The 22021-nt window shown below is 38.9% G+C and overlaps 1 protein-coding gene across 4 annotated transcripts in view; it reads left to right on the forward strand.

The window, feature by feature from the left end:
- LOC139442544 (vasodilator-stimulated phosphoprotein-like) overlaps positions 1–22021 on the forward strand; it is a 70500-nt gene that overhangs the window by 30956 nt on the left and 17523 nt on the right. For 2 of the 4 annotated variants that reach the window (XM_071223365.1, XM_071223364.1), the window contains exons 4-6: positions 3285–3317; positions 7931–8041; positions 9817–9934. In XM_071223365.1, the coding sequence (XP_071079466.1) occupies positions 3285–3317; positions 7931–8041; positions 9817–9934 (262 nt within the window). The remainder of the gene's footprint in view (positions 1–3284; positions 3318–7930; positions 8042–9816; positions 9935–22021) is intronic. The other 2 variants (XM_071223366.1, XM_071223367.1) reach the window with 2 other exon arrangements.

A 22021-nucleotide genomic window follows, 5' to 3' on the forward strand; every position in this document is an offset into this window, starting at 1 on the left:
TTAGCAGCAAACCTCAAGGACCCCAGGTCCCCCTCTATTTTGAATAACAAGTCTTCCATTACATGTTGCACCCAAACTGTCTTGGTCTACCTGATCACTGTTTAATTTATATTTTCAGAGAGGTACATAAGAGGAAACATACTTTCACATGACATTGCTTTGAACTTCTCACAAAAATGACTTCACTAGAATCAACCTATTTTACTCCAGAGAGACATATCCTGTATGAAACAGGAGGTAGAAGGCTGTGCTTTCTTAATATTGCCCACTCCTGAACATGGTCTAATGTTTCTAGTACAAATGTGCACCTAAACCTTGTGAGTCTTCTTGGACTTGTTTGCAAGCATCACCTTCAGTGGTTTAGAGTAAACATAAGGCTTAGCTTGCACAACTGAATGAGATTGTGCAGGACAGGGGATTTGGACTATTGGGTAGTAGCTAAGTCTGAGACCTCAGTACTGGGTCTCGTTGTACAAAACAACCTTAGCGCTACGACTGTTGTAAGTCAATGTTAAGGTATGGGAGTTACAATTACCTTAGCGCTAAGATCTCTTTGTACAATGGCACCCTGGTCATTGCTTATCTTTGTTCATGTAGCCCAGCATAATAAGACTTTGATAGGAATATCATTGATGTGTGGTGATGTTGTCAGATCTATGTTAGGGATGTAATGTGGATGTGGAGATACGAGTAGACTGTTCCTGTAGCTGTTCCTCTTTAGTCAGCATATCCTGGTAGATCAACCTGGGAACTATATTTGATAGTAATATGGGAAATAACACGAAGACAAAGAGTATGGGACAGTACATGAAAGAACGCTTAATGAATCCTGGTTCCAAATGGTAGTGGTGCACAGGGAACTAGTGCTCACATGTTTTCAGTACCGTACACGACCGCGGTTAAGCCAACCCCATACATAAGCCGAGGTAATAACTTGACCCTTGAAATACGAAAGAACATGATATGACCTGATGAGCCTAACCAGGAAGTGAAAGGCAACGACACACTGCGAAGTCGGACTGCAGGACTATACCGGTACTTGCAGATACTTGCAGATACTTGCAGGCATAATAGTTTGAACATTGAAGGTTGTGTAATCAGGTTCATCCTGATGTATCACCAGCTACTGAGGGAGACAGAGAAGTCTTCGCTATGCATATGCACAGGGCCTCGGTGACCTGGTTGTCTATGGTGCCATTAGCTGTGCCAGGATCTGCTGATCATGGGTTTAAATCCCAAATTTGCCCTGAATATGATCCTTGGTCTGTCAGTACAATACCTGACTCAGGAGCTTTCCACATAGTGGTTTATGTCGAAAATCTGCTCAATTTTGAGCCTTTCTCACACATTAAATTGACACATATTATTAAACTGAACTGAATCAAAACTAGCTCTTTTCACTTCATGCATGTAAAGATGAATAGATATTAATTTGGATAAACCCACATATTGAATATAAATTCATAATGAATAATTAATTTCTTGTCGGACATAAATAGTGTGTGATACAGGGAATACACTGTTATCGTGGGGAAAGATTGGCTCTCCTCAGCAACAAGATATGGACTCCGCTGTATTAGTTCCTTGTTGCTTGTCAGGCTAAAACAAACAACCCGGTTGGTTGTCAGACACCACCAACATCAGCAAATCACCTCTACAGAAATTCTTTCTGACTTAGTAATGAAAAAATGACAGATGGTCATGGTATGGACAATCATCCATCTATCAACATTGGGTATTTTTAGTTGAGGGACTTTCATGGTATAGTGGTTAAAGCATTCTCTCATCACACCAACAGCAACCTTGATAATCCTGGAATATTGCTAAAATTGATTCTAACTCATTCACTCCAAGTTGTCATTTTCACCACCTCATTGGTACCGTCAAATTTGTGGATAGTTTGGTAGCTAAGTGGTTAGTGTTCATTTGTCAAGCTAAAGACATGAATTTGATTTCCAACCTTAGTACTAGTAGAAATTGATAAAACACATCCTGGTGTTCCCCACCATTCACTGACTCAATCATTTTGAGGTAAGGTTACAAATGAGCCATTTAGAGGAATAGTTGACGATAGTCTATCTGCATCTTATTCCTTTCATCATATATCATATCATGTCATTTTTCATATATATATTGGGGCGGTTGGGTAGCTTAATGGTTAAAGCATTCGCTCGTCATGCCGAAGACCCTGGTTCGATTCCCGACATGGGTACAATGTGTGAAGCTCATCTCTTGTGTCTCCGGCCGTGATATTGCTGGAATATTGCTAAAAGCGGCGTAAAACCATACTCACTCACTAACTCACTCATATATATATATTATTTTCCAAGTTTGAGAATTCACACTGTATTGGATAAAGCAAAAGTAAGTTCCCTATCGATACACAGCCATGAAGCTATTGTACTTTTTGTGATGATTTGGACAATAAATTCAGATATATCATGCAAGATCAGCAGAAATGGCAGCGATCTGTCCAATGGAAGAGCAATTCTCTTCACTACCAAGAGATACTTCTGAATTCTATAGATTATCTATGGTAAGGATGCGTTGTGCACACTGCCAGGGATGGTTTGAGGAGCCATGATGTGGACATGAATTCAGTGTAGCAAAGATTAAATCTTGACCATGGCCATTTATAACACTGGATTACCTACATGGAATCCATACAGACACCTCTGTGGTAGACAGGTTGAATTGGCGGAGACATGGTCAGGTGTTGATTCAGTTAACGGCTGGAAGTCAGTGAATATGAGTGTGTCTGGAATGATGATGAATCTTGGAGAGAAGAACTTTGTCCACTTCCAGATTGTGAGCTAAGGACGTTGATCAGCTGAACTTAAAGAACATCCTCTATTCTTTCTCATGTCGTAGCTGCTTTTTAATGATATGGTTACATCCCAATGCTAGGCATCATGGTATGAAAGAAAATTAGAAAGATAATGTAAATTAATTGAAAGGTCTGGGTCAGAATTTGGAAATTTGAACTTAGACTCAATCTAAGACTGTCCATTTCTGTTTTTAGTCTTTTTAGTATTTAGTCTGAGAAAGTGATGATGTCAGAGATCAGTGACCCATTTAACATGTTTAAAGAAGCCTGAATGAAACCTTGCAATTTGAAGGAACTTGGCATAAGAGGTTCAGTTCAGTAATTGTTGTCTTTGTGGATAATGATTTTAATGTGCAGGGTGAGTTTTCTGAATATTGATATTTTAGTTTTTTTGTGATAATGAAAGTCTACATTGTACCATGACCCCCCCAATAACATGTATGGGTTGCCTTCCTAGTTTCAGATGGAGCATCACAGTATGAACGTGGAGGTATGTTTGTAGACCACACAAGGCACTATATAGATTTGGCTGCTTTGAAATGCTTTCGTTATGTTTGATGTTTACCATAACAGAAAAACCCAAGTCGCTTACTATACAGGGATAGAACTGAATACCAATGCATCAAGAAAATTACAAATTCTTCTCAAAGAAGGTTTCACTGACTTGGATGATAGGTTCTATCCCTGGGATAACTAGACCTTTATAATAGATGGAGTGATTGTGATTCCTGTCCTGAATCACGATTTCACGCATGTAAAAGATATGTACTCCAAACCTCCTGAACTAATCCTGCAGTTTTATGTCACCTACCCCATGAAGATCCAGATTAGAATTGGTCTTCAGCAACTCATACTTGTTGAGACAACCATAAGGATCAGGTGGTCAGACTTAGTTGATGCATGCCATCGTATCCCAATTGTATAGATCAATTATGTCAATCACTGGATTGTCTGGACCAGATTTATTTACAGACTGCTGTCATATGGCTGGAAGATTGCTGAGTCAGGCATTAAAAGACAAACAAAGTTTGTGTTCTTTTGCAACAAGGAATTCCATTCAACTTGATGAGATAGATATCACTTTAAAGAGGATATTTATATGCACTGTTCTTGTTTGGGAATCCATGTTTACATGGTTAAGAAACTGGTAGGAAGTGTGTTTACCTGTGCAGAAAGTAAACTGTCTTGTACCTTATGTGGGGTGAGGGATGTATCTAGACCTGCTCAGAGGCTGATATTTGGCCCCATGTCTGCAGCAAATGCATTAAGAATCCTGATTTGAACCTAAAAAAAGTCACAATTCATTTTACAATGTATTAGTATATAGAACTATTAACCAATTTTATGGCTTTGTAGAAGTAACCTGTATTCACTAAAACAAGCCCAATAAGGACACCCTTTTTTAATTTCACAGATTTATTCCAACTTTTCCTCTCAAGGTCGATGGAAATAAAAATGAAAGTAAATAGCTATGTCAATTATTTATTTATTTATATGAAAGTCATTCTGCCATGAAGTTAAAACTGCAACTGGCTTCTTGAATCGCTGATAGTGATGTTGACATGGAATTTATATCTTAACATTTTATATTGTGTAAGGAAAAAAATATGTGGCCCAAATAGGAACTTTTTTAATTATTCATTTCATATTATTGCATTAAATGCAATCTCAAAATATGTCTGAATCTAAAAAACATGACCTTTTAAAAATGTCCCAATTTTGAACGAAATATCTTTTTTTTCTCAATTTGCTTGCCAGGGGCATTTCGTTGATAAATCCCCAGGGGGGGGAACAGGAAGGTGTTACAGTATGTATCATGATACTCAACTGTCATTTTAGATTTACAAGGCAGCTTCAAGCTTTGCTTGTTGATAGAATAGGATAAAAACATCAAATAGTAAATGGTACATACTGTGCTTCATTTTGAACGCCCTGTATTGTTGCACCCCAAATGTTGATCTCCTGGCCCTGGTCAAATGATATGGTTACCTCACTTGCCTTTATCTGCACTGGTAGTTTAGTATGCATGTGGGTTGAACATGGGATATGTTGTTTCTGTGTCCATCGTTATCATTTTCAATATGAATTTCACAAATAAATAATTGATATCTCACATTTAACCCATGGCATGTCCCATTCATATCTGTATGAATTTCCTTCGTGTCATATATACTACTTAAAAGAAGTTAAAGAACACCTGATTCTTTCATATTACTTAGTTACCGTATTCGACGTAATAAGCGCCCAGGACGCTCTCAAAATTAGAAATAGTGGGCTCTTATTAGAATATTATATTGGTGAAAAAAAAAGAGTTGAAAGTTAAATTTCGTGGTTTATGCTGACAGCCTGAAATGTTTATATACGAGAGATATATTTTTCCAGAATTTAATTGCCCATAATTAAGGGTGCATATAACATACGAGTGCGTATTATACGCAAATAAATAAGTCTTGTGTACATTGATCAATCGGAAAGGGTGCTAATTGGGATTATTCACTAGCCAATATAATAGCAAATATCGCTTATTAGAGCAGGGCGCTTTTTACGTCGAATACGGTAATCTCTCCTGACAAGAATCAGATGTTCTTTGACTTCTTTTGAGTAGTATAGAAAGTTCAAAGTTCAACCCTGCATGATTATGTTATTGACTAATGACCCAGCATAATTAGATGTAGATGCCTCCGGCTAAAAAATGATTCATTCAGAAATCCATTGTATTATTCCTCCATGGTATGTTTACTAATACATGACAGTTATGAAACATTTCAGGATTAACACTATTCCCCCAACTGAAACATATTGGAAGCCATTCCTACTAATGCTACTTCAAACTTTGTGGAACAGCATTTGAGAGAACCATCGATTGTTTGTAAAACATGGCATAAGGATCGTGTTGGTATAATGACAGGCTACAGTTTAATGTTTGCAGATCCACTTTGAATGAGACCCATGTTGCACTTAGTCCAGTGTACACAGAACTGTACACTCAATAATCCTTTCAAACACTGGGAGGATTTGTCATATAGTTTCAGATCATGGATATATGGCCCATGTGTTTCAGTTTCTTGAAACCATCTTATGTCAAAACATCTCATCCATCATAAACTGTTAACAATCTTAGCTTACCAGAACCTAATGAAGCTGATGTGAGGTTTTAGGATGGATCATTTTCCAGGGTCAATAAGTCCCTCAAGAATTGTTATCTTTAAAACAGAATATTGATCTGATTTTTATCATTGCTGCAACACAATTTCAACCATCATATGAAACAATTGTTTTGGTGACATGAAACTTAATGTTGTGTAGAAACATTTGTTGTGCATATTGTTATGTTAGATTTATTATATAGGAAATATATTTATAATATAAAGATGAGGTGAGCTACAGAGCATCTATGTTTAGATATGTCCTTCAAATCATTATTGATATATATGCAACATGAGTTTCAGTTTTGTGTTCAGGTTTTGTTGTTCAATATTTGTGCTGTGCTCTTTGTTTGTTATACTTGAAAAAAAAACAAAGGGCAAAAATATTGACCCACTCTCTCCTTGTTTAAAACCTGGCTATATAATAGATGCTTATAAAGTTCAGTATTATTCTTATTGCTCTACATATGTGGAAAGGGAGGATTCTTTGGAATCGATGTCAGTAAAAATGGGGTTATTGTTGAGTACCTTGGATAGCTAAACGGGGGACATCAATTTCCTTGAGAAAATTTATATAATGGATGCCATAAAAACTACCCTAGAAATCAATTTTTATGATCACATATGTATGGATCCCTAGTACTTATTATTGTGGGCACAGGTGGCCAAGTCATATAAGGGAGAACAATTCACTGTGCAGTGTGGTGTCCCTAAGGCATGCCAGAAACTACTACAATCATGGGTTTGAATGCCAGATTCACCCTGGTTGTGTTTGTAGGTTTGTCAGCACCATACCCACTCACGTGGGTCATGGTTTAAGTGAGTGAGTGAGTTTGGGTTTTACGCCCCTTTTAGCAATATTTCAGCAATATCACAGCGGGGGACACCGGAAAATGGGCTTCACACATTGTACCCATGTAGGGAAGCGAATTCGGGTCTTCGGTGTGACAAGCCAACGCTTTAACCACTGGGCAACCCCACTGCTATCATGGTTTAAGACATATCACTTTGGACTCACTGTGATAAAACTTAAATGCAGGGAGGAATTAAACCCAACTCACTCAGTACTGCGAGAGCTGACTTAAATATGGTGTAGGTGGTTACATGATTATTCAGGACAGATTTTCGAGACTAAAGTCATGGTAATATGTGAAGATGAGGTGCAAATAAATTGCAACTGGATGGAGTGATTGTCCATTACAAAGAAAAATATCAAATACAAAAAATAATATTTTGATTCAGCTTGCTATTTTGAAATGCTTGCTGCTTAAAGGCTGCATTTTTTTGCTGATGAAGCCTTAATTTCAACAAAGGTACTTACAAACATTAGAATATGTAGGCTTGGTAGTCACATTGGGTTGAAATGAGCACATGTTCAACAACACTGTCGACCCGTGAAGATCCGGGGTAGAATAGGTCTTCAGCAACCCATGCTTGCCGTAAAAGGCGACTATGCTTGACGTAAAAGGCGACTAACGGGATCGGGTGGTCAGGCTCGCTGACTTGGTTGATGCATGTCATCGATCCCAATTGAATGGATTGATGTTCATGATGTAAATCACTGGATTGTCTGGTCCAGACCGCCGTCATATAGCTGGAATATTGCTGAGTGTGGCATTAAACAACAAACCAACCAACCAACCAACCAACCAACAACACTGTCACATCATTCTAGATCCTTGTGTAAATAGCACTTGTCGGAGTGACCTCCAGGAAAGACTGTCTGGTGTCACCTGGCTGATTACATTCATTATAGTGTAGCCTGGTTTTCTGTGTAATCATGGCAATAGCTCATTTGACTACTGATTTGTCTCGGGCAGGGTTAGTAACTGACAGCTCACAAGGAGATAACTATGATGATGCTTGTCAGAGTCAATATGGCTACGAATAAATTAAGAAATATGGTACTTTGGAAGAAGGTCAGGTAAGAGTTACAGATTGTGATGTCACATTGCAGAAGAGCCAACATCACCTTCAGGTCGTAGAATAAGTATGCCTTACTTTGACGTGAGTCACTCCCCAGTGCCACCATCTGCCATGGCCATGAGGATTGGTGGTAGTCTGAAGCGTAAGTAGCAGTTATGGTGTCCGTCTTGGGCCCTCAGTTTCTGGCAGACTACTTGACCAGCCTTGTTTCTTTAGGACAAGTCTGGTGACCTTCTTTAGCCTTAGCCACTGCAGCCACTAGATGCAATTTCTTGTATCTTTCTGAGCTCAGCCTTCACAAAAATATTTCAGCGGTTTCTCAACTTGGATGACCAATAAATGAACTGCAGTATATTTTCAACCTTCAGATGACAGTTGTAATAATGTATTATGTAAAGACAACTCTGTACCATTTGTACCATTTTCTTGTATCATGTTCCAACTCAACATTCACAAAATCAATTTGGCAGATTCCAGGTGACTGACTGACCAATAAATGAAACTCCATGATTATAGTTCAAACTTCATTTGCATTAAACTCTTCTGCATCAGTCCCACTATTTCCTGTATTTTTCTGAAGTCAACTATCATAAAATCATTTTGTCAATATTTCTGACAACAAAAGGGTTCTTGAAAGCTATTTCTATCATTATTTCAAAGGATAAATTATCATTTTGATTTGATTTTTTTGCATCTGCTTACACTGTCAACTTCTAGGACCTACATTTTCTTGCTGTAGGTATGGAAACCAGACCTTTCCCTCTTCTTAGCTGGTTCAGATCTTGTGCTTCAAATTCCAGTGGCTTACAATGGCTTATTTTGAGCCAGTCACAGTTTTTCTGAACAAGTGTCTGACAACTTTGCTTAGCTTGCCGTTGTCCACAACCCACTGCCTCATAGTGAGACTTCGGGTTCTAGCTAGGTGATGGCTGGTGGCAGTCACTATTGATGGTGTAGAGAGCTGTCAGCTTTGCTTAGATCCATCAACCAGACTCTGTTCCATCTGCAAACACCCACCACTTCATACTGATACCATGCTGCTTCGACTCGTTTGTTCAATCAGGAGATATTCTTTGCTTAAATCAGCACAGTATTGTCAAAGACAGGAATAAAAGTGCCTTGTGGCGGAACTCCATAGGAGACAATAGGGGAATAACCATCCCACCTTAGGAAACAGGATTTGATTACACCCGCTGAGAGGCTTATTACACTTCCATAGTAAAGATGTATATGTTTCATTGTCAACTTGAAACTGTTTTTCTTTGTTGGATAAAAGGGTAACATGAGATGCTAAGCCGTTTACATACTCTGAAGGCCATTAAACATGTTATTGATGGACAGCTTCAGGTTTCTGTATTATATGAGGCAGCATTTGTCTTCTTTCAAATGTTGTATAAACTCCTGTGTCCTGTTGCATGTTTTGATATGAAACCAGCCTCCAAGCAGCATGAATTTTCATTTCACTCAAGAATGTTTTTGAATTGACTAACCACTTGAATACAATGAAACTAATCCAATGTCAAGCATGTCCTTTGAATCATGTCAGTGTTAGAATAATGATGATGTTGATTTATTGGATACTTTGATGCTTTAGCAATTCATATGATTCATTAAGTGTTTTTATCATCAGCTTTGTACATGGAACTGCATGCTTATCATTATTCAAATCAGTTCTCCATTATTTCATACTGCCTGCTTTGTTTTTCAGGGAACAAAACCAAAATTCAGTTTTCATATCAATCTTCTCAATTTCGTTGGTAATTGTCTTGCATTGTGTTCTACAAAATCATTATACCAGCATCACTTTATGTTTCTCCTTTCAGGCACTTGTATGGTATGCTGCCAGTGTTGGTCTACCAGGCCAGCCTCACTGCTCCTATCTGATGTATAATTCTTGTTGGGTGTGCTTCATTACAGGTATTTACCACAAGCCAGCACCAGTTACACCAGCCCCAGCTCCTCCAGCCCAGCCACAGCAGCAGATCTACAGCCAGATTGGCAACCAAAATGGGCCACCAGATATGGAAAATGAGAGGTAAGTACCAAATAATAAAATTAGCATGAATCACAACATGGCAGTCATCCATGCCGACACTGTCAACCACATGCTGTTTCAGATTTGTTTATTCTTTGGTGATATCAAACAGTGGGACTTTGTCCTCTGTGGTATTTTAGTAGCTGTAGCATCAATGAAGACAGAGTTGACATGGAATTCTTTTTGTGTATTCTTAAATGCAACGTTTCAAGTAAGCTCTGTTGCCAGTATGACTTTGGCCTAAAAACCTATTGTTTTGGTCTTCATGATAGATCCTCGTTTGATGTGTCTTTTGTGCCCCGTGAAGATCCGGGTTAGAATAGGTTTTTGCGACCAATGCTTGTTGTAAGAGGTGACTAATGGGATCGGGTGGTCAGGCTCACTGACTTGGTTGATGCATGTCATCGATCCCAATTGCGTTGATCGATGCTCACGATATCAATCACTGGATTGTTTGGTCCAGACTCGATTATTTACAGACCGCGGTCATATAGCTTGAATATTGCTGAGTGCGGCATTGAACAACAAACAAACAAACAAATGATGTGTCTTTTACAAATTATTTATACTACTCAATAGAAGTTTAAGATCACTTGATTCTTTCATATTACTTATATTTGATCAGATTAACTATAGTACATGTAATATGAAAGAAGTGGATGGTCCTTAACTTCTTTTGAGTGGTATATATAGCACTAATGTTTATCGGTTTGCTTGTTCCTGCAAAAACTTAAATAACTGTTTTAACATGGTTGGAATGGTCATGTTTCTGGCTCAGATATGAAACAAATGTCTCTCACTGCAATTGGAATTCAGTCAGTGTTTAGATACACGTAGTCAAGTGGTTTCACTTCATTGCTCAAACTTCCAATTTCACCCATATTATGAATTTTACATTGTCGACACCATTGTGGGTTCAAAGTGATTAAAAAAAATTAAATCTGTGCATCACGTTGGGCTGTCCTTCCTCGCTGTGATGTAACTGAAATGCTTTTAGCACATGTCAAAGCATCATGAAACCCATCTTAGTCATACTGTGTGTTCTGTGCAGCATTATGCTATTATGGTAAATGACATGAGCGGAAACTGGTTTGTTCTATGATTAGTGTTAGTTAGAGCTGACCATTGGACTCTGATGTAGGATGTGCCTTTGTATCAACAGGAAATGGACGATACTCGACACTCTATGTTTTGAATGGGAACATTTTTTTTGTGTTATTCCGAATGAACTGTGCAGTTTGAATGGAAGTTGATTGACAATCAGGCTGTCTTGTGAGGGATGCTAAAATATTGATGTTAGTTCGTTCTTCTTCACACCAGTCAGATTTGCTGCAGGTTGTTGATGGGATGTAAATCTGTCTTCAATTATGTCCACACCTTAGATGTCTTCCAAACTTGACTAATGCCGAACAATTTAATAGATTTTGTGTTACAGAGTTTTGTAATCAATGTTCGAACTTAACATCCTGCTTGACAACGGTATAAGGATCTGTACTGAAACATGGCTATTACAGTATATTAAAGAAGTTGTTATCCATAAATTCTGTCGACTTTCTCATCCGTAAACTTCTAAGAATGTATCAAACAACTAAGGTCTTGCAACTTAGACGAAATGGGTTAAACTATCTGTCATTTTATCAGTGCTGATATGATGCTGTTGGAGTAGTTTTATAAGAACTATTTCAAGCATTCCTAAACAATTTGGAAAGGGTATATTTTGAAAGAACATGTGGATTGTGTTTGCTCCAAGAGATAGATGTTATTTAAGGACAGCCAACTGTCAAAATTCAGAAATTGAAATTTTCACTACCAGTATACCTTAGAAATGATCTGTTACAGAGTTGCCATCAACCTAATTTTTAAAAGTGCTTGTCTCCGAGGAAATGGCACTAATCTTTTCTGAACTTAAGTTAATTTTGATGTTATGTTGATTTTATCATACAAATAGCTTATTTGAACATGATATTTATCGATGTAAAAGGGTCACTGTGTTTCTCAAGCATGATTCACAGAACACATTGAATACAGTGAATACTGAATACAGTTGTAGTTGTAGTTTGTCCCCTCAAGACCTGTGAAGATGGTTAGAATAGGTCTTCAGCAACCCATACTTGCCGTAAAAGGTGACTATGCTTGTTGTAAGAGGCGACTAACGGGGTCAGGTGGTCAGGCTAGCTGACTTGGTTGATGCATGTCATCGTATCACAATTGTATGGATCGGTGCTCATGATGTCAATCTCTGATTGTCTTTTCCCGACTCGTGTATTTTCAGACCGCCATTAAACAACAAACAAACAAACAAACTATTTCCCTTTGAAATTACCCCTATTGTTTACATCACATTACCCTTTCATAGCACCTTTGATAAAAAGAACTTTCAGATTTATTTGGATTCCTACCTGTTGAAAAGAGACCTTTTATTAAAATAGGAAGGTGGGGTTTATTAAACGGAGCGTCAGTTGTTTTTCTTATGGGTCAAAATGGGTCTCTGTAATTCTGAAACTTTGAATGTGACGAGTGTTTTTTGTTTCTGTTTCAAGGACTCGAGCCTTGTTTCAAAAATAAGAGTCCTAGTCGATCAAATGTGTTTGTAGGTAAACTGGTAGTATACTTTCACCTGACACACCAGTCAATATGCATCATATGCTGGCTTGGATTGAACATTGATGCAGTGACATTATTGTCAGTGAGCATGTTCTCCCAGCAATAAATCACCATGTTAAGTGATTTGCCTGTATTATGACACAGTTATTATGTACGGAGACTGTGTTTACAACACCAGTTGTTTCCTTTATATATAATATATTTTTCTTTCGGAATATATTTCCTTACTTTCACACACATTCTTTCACAGAGTAAATATGCAACAATAACATCTTTGCGGTTGTTTTTAAATAACCCCGTTGGAACAGACTACATTTCAGTATTTAAATCTGCATCCTTGTCGGGGCGGTCGGCTAGCCTAGTGGTTAAAGCGTTAGTTCGTCACACCGAAGACCCGGGTTCGATTCCCGACATGGGCACAATGTGTGAAGCCCATTTATGGTGTCCCCCGCCGTGATATTGCTGGAATATTGCTAAAAGAGGCGTAAAACCATACTCACTCACTCACTCACTCACTCATCTGCATCCTTGTCACTGAGCAACAACAGGATAGTGAAATTGTTGAACTTTTAACATGACATTGATGTACCAAGACAATGTGGTTAATACGTTTTTTTATATCGGTTTAAAAAGGATAATCCGTGATATCAAGTAGAATGAACTTGTCTGAGATGGTAAAATATACATTTCCTGAGTAATAATTAACGCTCTTTTAGTATAAGTCATTGATCTGCTTCATGTGAAGATGGAGAGTAAAGTATCTGGGGAAGTAGACACATGAACCCATTAGTATGGTGAGAGCTGGAGTCGGTGATGAGCACTGACAGCAAGGTGAGATTCCAGCCTCTGCGTGGGAGGAGGTAAACAGATGCCCAACTCATGGCCAGTACCACCTGGGGCAGAATCATGGGAGAGAGAGAGTTGGTCAAACATGCTGCAGCTTCAGCCAACGACCATCCTGAAAACCCCTGGGAGCAGGGCAGGGTGATGGGAAGAATGGGTGATGTGATGATCATATACAGCAATAGTTCATTTGTGGTTTAATGCAGCATTCGTGATGGTGGTCTGTAAATAATCAAATCTGGACCAGACAATCCAGTGATTGACATAATGAGCATCGATCTATGCATTTTGGATACGGCTTTGTCAGTGGGTCTAACCTGGATTCTAAACCCAAATTCTAGCCAAGGCCTAGATTGGGTGATGGGAGGGTGGAAATGATCTAATTTGGAAATAACCAAGCTAGGAATTCTGCAAAAGCCCAACAGTAGAGTGACAGAAGGGGAGGTGGGTTGTTTGGTAGGGTAGTGGGTGCAGCAACTGACTTGTTTGGAGAGATAAGAGTTGATAGAATGAATGGAAGTGTTATGGGATGGGATTGAAGGGTAGCGGAATGATCAAACTGGTTAGGGTGATCAGGGTTAGAACTTAACACTAGCCTGCTAGCCCGGGGCTAGTACAAATTCCTGTGGGCAAGTACAAATTTCCCAATTTCCCCTTTGTTTTAACATTACAAGGACATTCTATTTTTACCCGGGCTAGTAAAGCTTTTGAGTTAGTTCTAACCCTGGTGATGATAGGTTGTTTGTGGTATAGGAGGGTAGCAGAGTAATCATATGCAGCAATAATTTTAACTTAAGGCCAGATACCTTCTTGGGTATTGAGTGAGTGAGTGAGTATGGTTTTATGCTGCTTTTAGCAATATTCCAGCAATATCACGGCGGGGGACACCAGAAATGGGCTTCACACATTGTATCTATGTAGGGAATCGAACCTGGGTCTTCGGCGTCCCTGTCATACATACACTCCAACACGGAACACTCACCCTCACTATGATACATATACACCAACACGGAACACTCACCTTCCCTGTCATACATACACACCAACACGGAACACACACCTTCACTGTCATACATACACACCAACACGGAACACACACCTTCACTGTCATACATACACACCAACACTGAACACACAGCTTCACTGTGATACATACACTCCAACACGGAACACTCACCCTCACTATGATACATACACACCAACACTGAACACACAGCTTCACTGTCATACATACACTCCAACACGGAACACTCACCCTTACTATGATACGAGTGAACTCTATAACCACAAGGCTACCCAATCGACTGGGGTAAGGGTGTGTTTTGGCTGGTAAAACGATACAATTCCACAAAAGCCTAATATAACTTGGTTGGAGTGATGGAATGGGTGGGTGATATGATTAGCAGGATGGGTGATGGTATCAGAAGATGGTGGAAGGATCACATGTAGCATTAGCCACATGCAATTCGAAAGCCCATCTGTGGTTCAGTGATGAGGGTCGATGGTATGCAGCAGCAGATGGCCTATGCTGAGACAACCTGTGGAGAATCTGAGGAAGTCATTATACCAAAACGTCACCTGTCCAAGATCAATTGAAGGGGGATATGAAATTATCTATACCAAGAGGCAGCATCTTCCCGGGAGGGGGGTTGGGGTTGGCGTTTGGGGTGTGGATAGGAAGAGGTGAGGTGTCTAGGAAGAGGGGAGGTGAATAGGAAGAGGGATGGTGCTGAGAGTCATCTGTTGCTTGAGGAGTCTCAGGTGCATTTTGCTCATTAACTCCAGCAGTCCATTATCAATTTGATGCTGTAATTATTCTGAGAATTATTTTTTGATCTGTTAATGTCTCCTAAACTAGCTGTTCCTGACAGTTTAAGGATGCAACATCTTACATCAGTTATGCAAGTGATTCCATATAGTGTTATGGATATGTATGCTATTTTTCTCTGTACATATCAACTCTCTAAACTTCAGTAATTGAAAATCTGCTGAAGCAGTTCACATCTAGCTTGCTAACAGATTTGATTTGTTAGAAGATGCATTTTTACGCTGCGCTGTCACATTACGAGAATCAATGTGGAACTGTGACCAACAAGGCCTGATGGGAATGGTTACACTGAATAACCAGGACCTCGTTTAGCAGGCAGTTTTAGTGTGTTGAAACCATCACAACCCCAATACCCGAACATAGAACGTTGATGGTCGTTGCGCTAAGATCACTTTGTGGAATGGTGACCATGAGGTTCTTCTACTCTTCCTGTGTTAGCAGATTTCCCTCATGGCGTTGCTGAAATAGTCAGCATTGATTCCCATTCTGCACCCAAGTCAGACAGGACTACAATCACAATAAAATCTTTACTGCATTGTAAATCTGCTTGGTTTGATTTCAGATGGCTTGAAGGCAGATTGAAAGCAGTGCAAATGCATGTTCTGCAAATATATATCACATGCTCTAAGTAAATACCTGTGCAGTTCAGTATTTGTAGTTTTTAATTAACCAAATTCTGCTCAAAAAGGAAAGAAAAGTCTTTCAGAGGAATTGTTTGAAATTATGCAACTCATCTGAGAAGTATGATGGTAATGGTTTGTAAGAAAGCAAAGATTTTATTAGTGAGAAATGGGATTGGGTCGTCAGACTCGCTGACTTGGTTGATACATGTCATCGATCCCAATTGCGTGGATCGATGCTCATGATATCAATCACTGGATTGTCTGGTCCAGACTCGATTATTTACAGGCCGACATCATATAGCTGAATATTGATGAGCGGCATTAAACATGTTAAACAACAAACCAACCAACCAACTTATTATATGATAAACAAATGGATCCTATGTCATGACAATTAATAATATTAGGATAAGAACATGAAGATTGTATATCATTACATTGGGGACAGAGCAAGAGTTCATGTTCTTTATCTTCTTAAAAATAATAAAAATTATGACACTGGTTGAAAAAACAAACTCTTAAGACTCATTTCAATGAGGGGTTTTCATTCTAGATGACAGCACGCTACGGGTGGTAAGAGTTTCAGGGTCAATACACAGGAGCTTTGCATGTTTACTGTGGACATAAATCAGCTGATTGGGATCAGAACTGGTTTCTAATACCTGTTATTGGGGGGAATCCCACCAAGGGTGATCTCCAGCTATCATCTGACACCTCCCACTGTTCACACTTCTGTGACATTGCTGTGTGATGTGTCACCATGTCATCTGTCACAGATTCAGGTTATCAGTATCAGATTACAACATTCACAGCAGTTTATTTTCTAAGAACATCAGCCTTGGAGTCCCAAGTAAAACAAGATCTTGAAATGGGAAAATGTTGGAAGTCAAATGATGCATCTGGATATTGTATTGTCATTTTCAATAAACGATCTGATGTTAATGCACAGTTGACTTGAAAGTCAAGAGTGATGTAAGTTACATGCAAGACATTCACCTGACTTTAGATGATAAGCATTCAGTTTTGTGTCACATATGTTTCAACTGAATTTGACCGGCTCCGTGGTCTAGTGGTAGAGCGTCCGCCCGAAGAGCGGAAGGTCTGGGGTTCGATCCCCGACCACGTCATACCAGAAGACGTTAAAAGATGGTACTTGTTGCTCGGCATTAAGGGGCTAAAACAAGGACTGGTCTGCTCAGAGTCAGTATACTGTATTTGAGTGGGGTATTCATGTTAAACTGCATATCTGCATTGTATCTCAGTGGGCTAGCACTATAAATTGGCATCAGTCCGGACTAGTACAAGCAGCCACACAAACCCACATAAGTACATGCACGTCGCTATATAAGTGCAATAATCTTGGACGCGACGTTAAACCCAATTTCACCTCACCTCACCTCACCTCAGAACAAATCTGCAGTACACTTTGAATGACAATCAATCAATGTCCTTGAAAATGAAAGGATCTGAAACTCCTCAAGACACCTCTTTATATGTGTATGGAGATAAGCTGATAATGAATATCTAACTTCACACGTTCTAAAATCTGCTGTCGCCATCATGTGCTGGAATATTGCAGAGTGCAACATTAAACAACAAACAAACAATATCGTCTATTAATCATGTTAAACAGCTTAATTGTGCATAAGAGCATGAAAGTGTTCTGGTTTCAGGTATTTATAATAAGCACCTGTGGCAAACAATTAGGGGAAAAATATTTTGTTTACAATTGGGATTGATTCTTTTGAAGTTCTTAATTCCTTTGATTCAGGGCTATTTTAATCTATCCAATTCAAGAGTAAGAAACTAGATATTAAAACCGTTTTCTTATCATTGTTTGTATTGATCCTGTTCTCGGGGAAACACAAGTGACAACATCATGCAGTACATGAATCAACTCCCAGAATGCTAAGACTAACCTGACTGCCACATTGCTACACAGAGGACAGTCAAAGGGAGGTAATTGCATTACGCAATTAACTGGTCACCCATGTGATTCACCTTGAAGGGAAGAAATGTCACACAGCCCTCAGTTGTATTTTCACTTTCCTAAGAAAAACTAGAAGCACTTCCACATACTGACATATATCTAAGCATGTCAACGTGACAGTCAACACATGTTGGATGCAAATTATAAACATAAATCACATTGAATTGAATTATGTCCTGAATGTTTTATTCATTTCCACCAAAGCCCAGCTCTCAATGAGTTCATACCCATCTCCACATCAGTGTGAGTAAGTTACGGACCTGTCAGACAGTGGTTATTGATTACAGATGCTTGCACTGGGATGTTAGTCTATAAATGGAGCTATATCAGAATAACATGTATGTAAGAATCTAGATTGTCCAGGGTGAGTTCACCACTCAAGCTGGTACTGACATTTGGGACGGCAGCATTGGACGAGGCAGACAGGCTGACATCACATGTCAATGGATTTAACTGATGCCAATCACATGAACTTAGGCATTGAATATAGATAGAGCAGAGAAGTTAGGAGATGGTTGGGTATTATTAAGGAAATAGGAAATGCACAGTGATAATCTGTTCATTTGAAAGTTGTCATACATATCTGTTATGAAATTTAGTCTTGTTCATAAAAGAAACCAGTAAACAGTTTGGCTGATTTTGTGCTTCGGTGAACTCTATTTAACTCTAAATACAGTCCACCTCACACATTGCAAAGTTGGATGAAGTAAGAAATCTGCTGGAACAAACCAAAGTGTGGATACCAAAATGATAGTAATGAGTTTTATTGTTAATATGGACCTGTGAAGATCCGGGGTAGAATAGGTTTTCAGCAACTGACTATGCTTGTCGTAAGAGGCGACTAACGGGATCGGGTGGTCAGGCTCACTGACTTGGTTGATGCATATCATTGATCCCAATTGCCTGGATACGATGCACATGATGTCAATCACTGAATTGTCTGGTCCCAGCTCGATTATTTACAGACTGACGTCATATAGATGGAATACTGCTGAGTGTGACGTAAAACAACAAACAAAGAAACAATATTGTTAATATGCATCACTGGTATAATGAACTGATTTCAAAGATCCGATGGAGTTTTTTTCCACATACTCCACTCTAATACTAAACAGTGATATATATCCTTATGAGATCTTATTTGAGATATTGGATTTATGGAACAATATATATGAACAACCTAAGAAATTGAATAAACTTTAGTGAAGATATTGTTGCTTAGTTGTATGAAAGTATTTAGATGAAAAAAAAGTTAGATAGATAATATTTATTGCAATACATTCCATTAAAAAACAAATGCAATGTAAAACATTGCTACAGTCTAAATGTACAAGAGTTAAGTTCTTATTGATATGATAACGTGTACAGTAAATGTCTAATGTAGATTCTTGTTGCTTATTAGGACTTATCCCCTTTCTTGGTTATTCATCCATTTCATTCTGGAGCATTCTTGCACCACCAGTTAATGAACAACAGCATGCTAAGAATCTCTTCTCGGCCATAAAAAGTCCTGGCAGTCTAACCAGTCAATGAATGAATCAGAGTCTAGCCAGGCTCCATGCAGCCATAGACAACTGCAGCGCTGAGCTGTGTACAAATACTGTGGCACTGGTGCCAAAACACCAAGCCTGTCTCCTCCCACAGCCGGAATGAGCTGGCCAGTGCTGAGAGGTGAAGCTGGTGTGGAGTGTATGAGCAGGGGTTCTCACCAGACTGGAATGTACCATTCCTCACACATGGGTGTGGGTGTTAGAAATAGGGCAGGAGTGACTTCATTCACAATCTACAGGGGTTATCCCCCATTTTGGGGAAATTCCCCATATAGAGTTGCAAGACGGTGTTCTTAAGAGAGCAAAGCTAGTTGTCCTGAGCAGTTCTTTGTCAGGATTCTTTGAGATAATATCGCTTGTGTTTTATACGGAATAACCATGGTGTACACTTCAACACAACTGATTGTGTATGTATGAATTTCTTCCTTTATGTTGATGTATGACAATTTGTTATGGCTAACACATGCCTGAAAATGGAACAAATTTTAAAATATTGATTTTTGAATGTATTATGATTGTGACTGAATGTATCTCTGTGTGTAGAAATGACAAATATGCTATCTATCACAGTTGATTGTGTTTGTAGTGGGGGTGGGAGGCGGTAGGGTAGGCTAGTGGTTATTGTGTTTGCTTGTCATGCCAAAAACCTGTGTTCAATTCCCCACATGAGAACAATATCCATTTGTGGTGACCTCCGGCATGATATTGCTGGAATATTACTAAAAATGGCATAAAGACATACTCAATCACTCAGTTTGTAATTTACTTGTTTATTGTATTTATGTCTGGAGATAATCACTACCTTGCCCTTGACATCAAGCAAGACAATATTTTACTGATTTATATATTACACTTGTTGTCATGCTGTTATTTACCTGTATACTGTTGAAATGAATTTGATGCCCAGGCAACATGACATGTTTAACCTTATAACACCTTGATGAGAAAGTAGCTATCATGCACATATAATCACAACCAATTGTCCTTTGGAAATCTTTGGGGCTTGAATGCACCTGAAGAATATTTAGGCAGAAAAATCTTTCAAGGTAGGATAGTACTTAGCACAAATAACTTCATCGGACAAGTACCGAAGTTTGTAAATTTGATGAAGAGCGTGTTTTTGTCATGTCTGAGAAACCAAGCATTTGACAAGCAATACATCATCATCAACGAGATGGAAGAAAGTTTTGTAAACTGCAAATGTCAACAACACCTATGGAAATCCCCTCAGGGTTCTGACGGTCAGGCAATAGACATTGCCATGACAGCAGAGGAAGTTGAAAACATTCACATGTTGGAGTGGGAAATGTTCAAAAGTGATTGTTGGTGATAAACATTCAATGGATTGTTATCAAGTTTACTCCCCTGATATATGTTTGCATGATTAACATATTGTGTATGAAGTGGTTACGAACTACTACCTTGTTCCTTATTGATATTTCTAAAAAGTATTTATTGGTCTATTTAGTGTAATACAATACATTTCTACACTGAACCTCACCCTGTGAAGATCCGGGTTAGAATGGGTCTTCAGCAACCCATGCTTGTTGTAAGAGGGAACTAACGGTATCTGGTTGTCAGACTCGCTGACTTCGTTGATGCATGTCATCGTATCCCAATTGCGTAGATCGATGTTCATGATGTCTGGTCCAGACTCAATTTACAAACCGCTGTCATGTAGCTGGAATATCGCTGAGTGTGGCGTTAAACAACAAGCAAACAAAACATAAACAACTTCAATTCTACCAAATTGTCTGTTGTATTTCATAGCTAAGTCTTCCAGATATGTTATCATTTTCTTGACATTGAATGAATAAGCATGAAAAGGAACGTAGCACTGCTTATTGATTATGGGAATATCAGATAATATCATATTAAAATAGCCAGAGGCAGACACACCAACCATCAGAAAATGAAGGCAAAGTGCCGTAAATTACACTAATTACTGTATAGGTATGGCAACATGTATCACATGCAATGCCTTATTACCTGCTTATGGGATGAATACAACTTTTTATACTAATCATCCTGGTCATTTGAATGTGATCAATCACAGTGGTCTTCCCCGGCAACAGGCAGGAAGAACATGTAGTGTGCGGTGAGGCAGGCTGGCCCATGCTAAACACAGGCTGCTGCAGTGCCCATATCAACATGGTCTGCTGGCCCTGCTTACCTGCTCCACACAGTTCTACATCTGTGTTGTCTTCTAAACTTGGTGATCACAGTCAGTGTTAACTCAGTAAATAAGATGGACAGCAAGAAGAGTGTGAGGTCGCAACAGTCTATCAAACGTCGTTTCATGAACATGTAAGTCTGTTAAGCAAGTCATGGTCATGTTTTCAGGTAGCTTGTGGTGACAGTAACGAGGAAGTCATTAAGAAACACATGTTATTTGTGTATGGCACAGTGGGACTTGTCTTTGATGTTCAGGTTGTACTTATCTTATTGTCATTGTGGGAGTTGGTAGAGAAAGTGGCTTATAGTGTCGTCTTTCACTGACTGTAACTGGGAGTGATGGAGGCAGCTGTAGCAATGATGGAGGAATTGTAATTATAGTCCTTTTTTCAATAGAGGAACTTCTTTGTACACCTTTACATGTTCATAATCTTAGGGTTTTGACAGTGTTATAGTGCACAAGGTGTTGATGTA

This window comes from Haliotis cracherodii, unplaced genomic scaffold, assembly GCF_022045235.1.
Source record: "Haliotis cracherodii isolate W230 unplaced genomic scaffold, xgHalCrac1.p SCAF_5, whole genome shotgun sequence".
Taxonomy (NCBI): domain Eukaryota; kingdom Metazoa; phylum Mollusca; class Gastropoda; order Lepetellida; family Haliotidae; genus Haliotis; species Haliotis cracherodii.